The sequence below is a fragment of the Dromaius novaehollandiae genome, chromosome 10, assembly GCF_036370855.1.
Source record: "Dromaius novaehollandiae isolate bDroNov1 chromosome 10, bDroNov1.hap1, whole genome shotgun sequence".
Lineage (NCBI taxonomy): Eukaryota > Metazoa > Chordata > Aves > Casuariiformes > Dromaiidae > Dromaius > Dromaius novaehollandiae.
The window spans coordinates 3631845-3638508 of record NC_088107.1 but is presented as its reverse complement, the minus strand read 5'-3'; the positions used below and the strand labels follow the sequence as shown (position 1 = coordinate 3638508).

The 6664-nt window shown below is 61.2% G+C and overlaps 1 protein-coding gene across 1 annotated transcript; it reads right to left on the bottom strand.

Annotated features, from left to right (window-relative positions):
• Nucleotides 1-3816: 3816 nt before the first annotated feature.
• On the bottom strand, nt 3817-6643 carry KBTBD13 (kelch repeat and BTB domain containing 13). Its single transcript, XM_026121751.2, has one exon. It carries the CDS (start codon nt 5662-5664, stop codon nt 4285-4287), a length of 1380 nt encoding a protein of 459 aa, XP_025977536.2. The 5' UTR covers nt 5665-6643; the 3' UTR covers nt 3817-4284.
• Between the last annotated feature and the right edge of the window lie 21 nt (nt 6644-6664).

Genomic DNA, 6664 nt, shown 5'->3' with positions numbered 1-6664 from the left:
CCACAGAAGCGCCCGTTCCAGTGAGACCGTTTTTAAGCTGAGGACGTTTGTTCATTGTCAGCGCTCTTTTTTGGCCGTGCACGCCGCGAATGGCTGGCACAGCGCTGCCCGGCACGCACAGCAGAGCCCCCGAGCTCGGTCTGCGAGGTGGGACCAAGGCCTCACCTGGAGTCCCAGGAGCATGAGGAAGACCACAGGAGATGGCCTCGAATGCATTAGCTCGCGGGAGGAGGCAGGGCAGATCCCAGGAGATGAGTTCACTACAGGCAGAAAGCGCCACGTGAGCTGAGTTGTGACAGGCCTCAAAGGTGCAGGTAGGACGTGGTGGTGGGAGTGGAAACTCAACCAGTGGGACACGAGGCGACGGGAGCAACCAGATCCTGCTCCTTATTTCATGAAGGTTCATGAAATGAACATTTTCCTGGGCTTTCTTGCATCAGGTGAGGACCGTAAGCAACAAACCGTGGTTTCAGCCTAAAGATACAGGGAAGCTTCGCTTCCCCGAGCCGCAGAACAGGCTGTATCGAGCCCGTCTGCGTGGCGAGCTCTTGCTGTACGTGGGGAGCTCTCAAGGCTCTTTGCGCAGCTCACATCTCTGTTTTTCCTGCAGGAGATTTCGCTTGGTTATACAAGCTTTTATTTTTGATACGGCCCTTATAAGGCAAGTCCATTCTACAGACAGCTTTTCATTACATGCGTCCTTGCCAAGATGATGTCACCTTAAAGAGAGACTCGCAAAAGGTTAAACTATGATTAGATATATCGCTTAGCCGCTAACTGTAGGCTTTGGCGAAGTCAGCGCCATGAAGATGGAAAGGGCTAGATAAGGGTGGCGTGTCCGCGCCAGCGATGCCTGATGTCGAGTGCTAAATTCTGGAGGAGGAAATCAAGCTTGCACCCGCTCGCCGGGCAATGGCTGAGCAGACGCGTGCTCCGGCTTGAGGTTTGCCTGCTCCTGGCTTGGAGCTTTTCCCACAGCCAGCTTGTAGAGGTAAGAGCAATATCCCTTTTCTTCCTGAAGTGTCTCGTGCAGTTGAGGTGTGAGGACAGGGAGACGCTAACCCAGCGGTTTTACTCCCGTTTGTGTTACGTTCTGCATCGCTTCTCGCGTAGATAGACATATCTACGTATCTTTGTCTCTTGGGAGCATCCATGCCATGCTCACTAGGGACTGCCAAGACTTGCTTTTTCTCCTTAGTTACACTTGAACCCTTAAAAACTTTTGCATTTTATTGCTAAATATCTCCATAAACCTGTGAGCTACGGAGAAAAGGCAGCGAAAGGAAGGTATGAAGGTGGGGGTAGAGGTTGCGCTGCCCGGTCTTTCCGGCGCTGGAAGGAATGGAAAAGCTTGCCAAGTCAAACCGCCTTGGTTTAGTTACAGAAGCCTGTCAGAAATATTTTAACAACATAATTATTTTAGCTCTATTTGAACAGCGAGTTTAAACCGGTTGTTCCACTTGAAATGGTTTAAAACACTGCTGCTTTGAGGAAGAAGACAGCATAAAACGCTAATGGGGTTCATCCAAAAGGAGCGCGGGTCTGACTCGCCGGGATCTGTGCTAACGGCTCGCCCGTCCGCGCGGCAGCTCCCCGGGGCAGCAGCCCGGTGCTCGTTCCCGGTTCCCCATCACGGCTTTGCTGGTAACACGTGAGATTATAAGGACGCGGATGAACGAGGAACGAGGGTTTTGGGCAGCGCTCTTGGAAGCGCAGCCCTGTCACAGTGAGGAGGTGCTGGCTTGTTCCTGAGCATCCTTGTGTCAGCTAAAGCCCCGTTTCAGAACAAAGAGGTTTTTATAGCACAAAATCGAAGGTGGTTCTGAGTTTGGCTGAGCCGATGAAGAGAAAACCCATGGGAGTGCAGGGAGAGGGTGTGTAACGAGTGGGGGCTCACAGAAACGGGCCCCCTCGGATTTATGCCTGGAATAAAGCGTTTTCGGGGCAGGTATTTCAGCTGTTGGGCAGGGCTGGCTTGTTCCCAGAGGGCATGGTTATCTTCAGGTCAGCAAGGAAACATGGCCAGGGAGGGACGAATTCAAGATGCCTTGACCTGGTCCTACAGCCCTTGTCCTCGTGTGACCTGCGATGACATCAGGACACAATTTTTCAAGCGTAGTAATAATCAGTTGGCGCCTATGGCACAGATTAACGTGAAGGGGTTCTCCTGGCATATCGCTGTACGTCCCCCGGGCACGTGATGGTCGTCCCTGAGGAGCATCATGGATCTGAAGGACCTTCCCGTGCTCCGTGTCCGAGATGCTGCCCGTGCCGCCAGCGGCCCTGCGCCTTAGCCGGGTCCTGGTGGCAGAGGGCAAACGGGGACAGGCGCAGGGAGGGTTTTCAAAAACAGACATGGATGTGGGCTTGTTTTTTTTTTTTTTTTTAATGCAGTAACTGTTTTGAAAATGCTGAGAACTTGGCAAGGGTCGAAAGTGTAAGTATTTGAGGCATCCCCGCGGGTATTCGCTTCCGCTCTGTTTCGGTCGGGGAGGCACGGGCAGCCGGGAGCCTACCCAGCTTATGGGAACCGCTTGTGCAACGCCCCGGGCTCGGTGACGGCTTCGGAGGCAGAGCTGGGACCAGCCCTGGCTCCCCCAGCGCTCGGGTGGAGGTGAGCGGGAGCAGCGCTGCTCCAACCATCTCCAGAGAAAAGGCCCCAAAACGTGGTGCACAGCCTTGCCTTGGTCTGAGCTTTGGCTGGGCTCTGGGAAGGCCGGGGAGGAGAAATGCCGCGGGGTCGCACACAAGCCCCTCGCTCCTGGAAGTGGGTTTGGGCCCCCTGAGCCTCGTGCTCTTCCATCGGACCTCGAAACCCCTCCGGTGTCCCACCCCGGAGCAGATGGAGGCAGAAGCCTGGCCGAGACAGGCTAGTGCTCAGGGCCGGTCCCGCGTGGTGCAACAAGTCCATTGCACCGTGCACAGGCCACCGTGGTGCAACGGGATCGCGCGCTTGGATGGGTCCCAGCAAGGCGAGGTCGGGACCGGACCGTGCGTCTCTGAGCAGGGCCGTTGCGTTGTGCCCTTGGCTCCCTTTCTCCTCTCCGGGTTTCTCTGGCTCAGGCTTTGCTTTACGACTGCAGGAGCAGCCGCCGGTGCCATTGCACAAATCTCCGCCTGGAACAGCTCAGCGCGTGCTGCCAAGGCCGGGTGCCAGTTCCCGTCAGCGGGGGATTTGTTCCCGGATTCCTCCCTCGGAGGCAGCGCGGGGGACAAGGACACCGCGCTCTTCCTCCCCTGCGCGCTCTTCCTCCCCTGCGCCCTGCTGCCCCGCGGGGCCGTGCCAGCCGCCCTTGGCAGGACTCCCCCCGCCAGGGCCGCGGCGCCCGATATAGCCCCTCGCCGGTGTCGGGTTCTCCGGAGGCTGCCGACGTGCCGGGAGGTGCAAGGTCCTGGCGGGCACCCCGCAACGACCCAATTTTGGGAGATTTGCACTGCTCGCTGCATGCAGCTTGCTGCCACGGTGTTATCCTAGTGCGTTACCCCCCTTCCCATCACCTACAGCCCCCCGTCTCCTCCCCTGCCCGCTTCCCCCGGCCCCCTGGTCGCGGGGGCAGCGAGCGCTTCCCGACGGCCTCTCTCCAACCCACGCGGCCACTTTAAACGGGAATCAGGCCCCGGCTGTTTTCCCCGGGGAGCTGCAGAGCTCGGTGGGAAATGCCCTCCCAAGCATTGCTCTGAAAACACATCTGCAGCTGAACAAGCATGCAACAGGCAGAACCAAATTCTGACTTGTGCTCCTCGTCGCGAGGCATCCGATTTAATCTCCATCAGGAGGAGACCTTGTTTAAAAAAACAACAACAAAAAAAAAACCCCAAAAGGGGAGTAATGAGAAACACGGGGCTTTTTTAAAGCTTGCCTTTTAATTCCAGGATAGAATGAAAAATTTCCCGTCCAAACAGAGAGCAAGTGGGTTGCTACACGTCTTCGGAGCGTAAATAAAAACCACCTTCAGGTTCCTCCGGGGCCTTTCACCTGCCGCTGTCGCCAGACCCCGCCAGCTGTTAGCGCAGCAGCCCACATCTGGGATGTCAGCACAGCTGGCTGAGCGCTGCGGGGAGCATCGCCCGGCCGAGCCGGGGCGGAGGCAGTCGGGGCGGGCGGCAGCGGAGCCGCGGTCCTTCCCGGCTCGAGCAGGGTGGGCAGCGTCTGGTCGCCATCCCGCGGGATGGACCGTGGCGGTCCTGCGGCCCCCGATGCCCCGCCGTGGCGGATGCCGAGAGCCACGGCGCGTGCGGACGGCTGTCCCCGGCCCCGGGGCGTCCCCGCGGAGGCGATACCCGCTACGTGGCGATGTCGTGGTCGCGCCGGGGCAGCCGCAGGAGGAAGGTCTGCAGGGAGCCGCTCCTGGGGAAGCCGGCCTTCTCCTTCTTGAACCTCCAGGTCTCCTCCTCCACGGAGTAGAGCAGCGTCAGCATCCTGTTGACGGTGTAGACCGTGTCGCCGCGGACCACGGCGGTGAAGAGGGCTCCCTTGCTGTTGACGAACTGCCCGGGCAGGGCGGTCCACTGGCGGGAGGTCAGGTTGAAGCAGTCTATGACGCAGCGCAGGAAATCGTCCGAGGGCCCGTTGCGCATGATGTAGAGGTTGTCGCGGTGGGCCACCATGCAGTGCCCGTAGCTCTGGGGCCTCCTGAGGTCCGTGACGGGAAGCCACTCGTCCCGCTCGGTCTCGTACGCGTAGATGACGGTCGTGTCCAGCGGCTTCCACAAGCAGACGAAGATCTGCCCCATGGCCTGGGCGCAGGGGGTGGCCGCGCTGGGCTGCGGCAGGTCGGAGACGAACGTCCAGGTGCGGGAGGACACGTCGTACCTCTCCACAGACTTCAGCGAGATCTTCTCGTACTCCCCCCCTATGGCGTAAAGACAACCCTCGTGGCCCACGAGCGTGACGTCGTAGCGGAGCTGGTGCGGGCTGGGGAACTCGCTCCACGCGTTCGCGTCCGCGTCGTAGCAGAAGCTGCTCTCCACCACCTGCTTGCTGGCTCCGTAGACGCCGCCCACGATGTAGATCTTGTTGTCCATGGTCGCCATGCCGGCCAGGAACGTGCTGGCCGCCAGCGGCAGGCACGACAGCGTCCTCCACGTGTTGCTGTCCTCGTCCAGGTAGCAGAGGGTTCTGGAGAGGTCCTCGAGGAACTCGAAGGTGGGGGTGTGGGCTCCCACGGCGACGAGGGCGCTGGGCAGCAGGGACTCCACGTAGTCCAGCAGCTCGGCGGGGAGCCCGTCCAGGTCCTCCTGCAGCTCGGCGTAGCTGTCCCTGATGTACAGGGCGGCGCTGCGGAAGAGGTCCGGCAGGCCGAACACGGCCGCGGCTTGGTAGAGCAGGACGCAGTTGTCGGAGTTGACGGAATGGACCAGGAACCTGGCCAAGGGCTTCACCTGCAGGAAGGCGGCGCATTCGACGGCCTTGAGGTTCTCCTCGCCGCTGAGCACGGGCCTCTCGCCGGCCAGCACGCGCAGCATGACGAGGAAGCCCGCCGCGCTCAGGCCGTGCAGCCGGAGCTCGTCCTGCGTGCTCTCCTTCATGCCGGACCGGAACAGGGCACGGAAATACTCGCTGTGCTCCACCAGCAGCCTCTTGTCCACCGAGAAGACCTGCTCCTCCACGCGGATACGCACCCTGTCCGGGGCCGCCGGCCGGGCGGCCTCGTCCGGAGTCATCCTCGGCGCCCGGGCGGCGGGGACCCCTCCGCTGCGCTCCCCGCCAGCGAGCAGCCGCTAACTCCCAATATAAATACCTCCGGCTAAAGATAGCCGAGCCTCATGTGATCCGCGCGGCGCGCTCGGCCAGGGCCGGAGCCGGACGCCCTGGGCCAGGAGGGCCGCTCGGCGTCCCCAGAGGGGACATCTCCGCGCTCTGGTTGCGTGCGTCCTCCTGCAGAGCCGGGACGAAGCCGTGGGTGCGAGAGCACCTGGGTCTTCCGCCACCCAAGGGGCTGGGCAGGCGAGGGGCAGCTTTACACTCGCTTTTCCTCCGTCCCCTCCTGCCAACGCTGCTTTTGCTTTGCTGCAAAGACCGTGGTGCCGGTCTGCGCTTTTTTTGGGGGGGGGTAAAGGTCAGTTTGGTGGCTGCGGGGAGGCAACCGAGGTCAGCAAATCTCAGCGCCTCCGAGCTCCAGCCGTGGGGACGGGGTCCAGCTGCCCCGAGCGGCGGCCAGGAGGAGACGAAGACGTCCCCCACGTCCCTTTGTGGCACCGTGGCGAGAACATTTTTCATGCCATAAATGTTTATTGCAGGCCCAAAACGCAGGTGCGCGGCAGGGGTGTCCCCGGCTCGCCAGCTCCGCTGCTGCTGCTGCAACTTATCCACCCAGGCAGCTGCCAAGGACGGGGGCTTAAAGAAAAAAAGCTATTTAGCTTTGTCCCCGGTTGATTTTTGAGCACGTGTGACCTGTCGCCGAGGGAGGCCTGGACGCGGCGCGTGGCCGGCGCAGGGTTGCTGAGGGGGGTGGCAGCGCTTCGGGAACGTGTCCCCGTGCGGGACGAGCGGCGGTGGCGGAGGTGAGGCTTGCGGGGCCGCCGCCACCGCCGCCTATTTCGGGAAGGTTTCGGAATATCACCCGCAAGCACGCGGGCGCTCGTCGCCCATCGCAGCAGCCACCTCGCTGCGCCACCGAGGCCACCGCGCCGCGCAAAGCGCCGGGGGGGTCCCCAGGAGCCG

What these genes read in the sequence shown, in the direction of transcription:
- KBTBD13 (XM_026121751.2), bottom strand. Translation starts at nt 5,664, where the DNA reads ATGACTCCGGACGAGGCCGCCCGGCCGGCGGCCCCGGACAGGGTGCGT.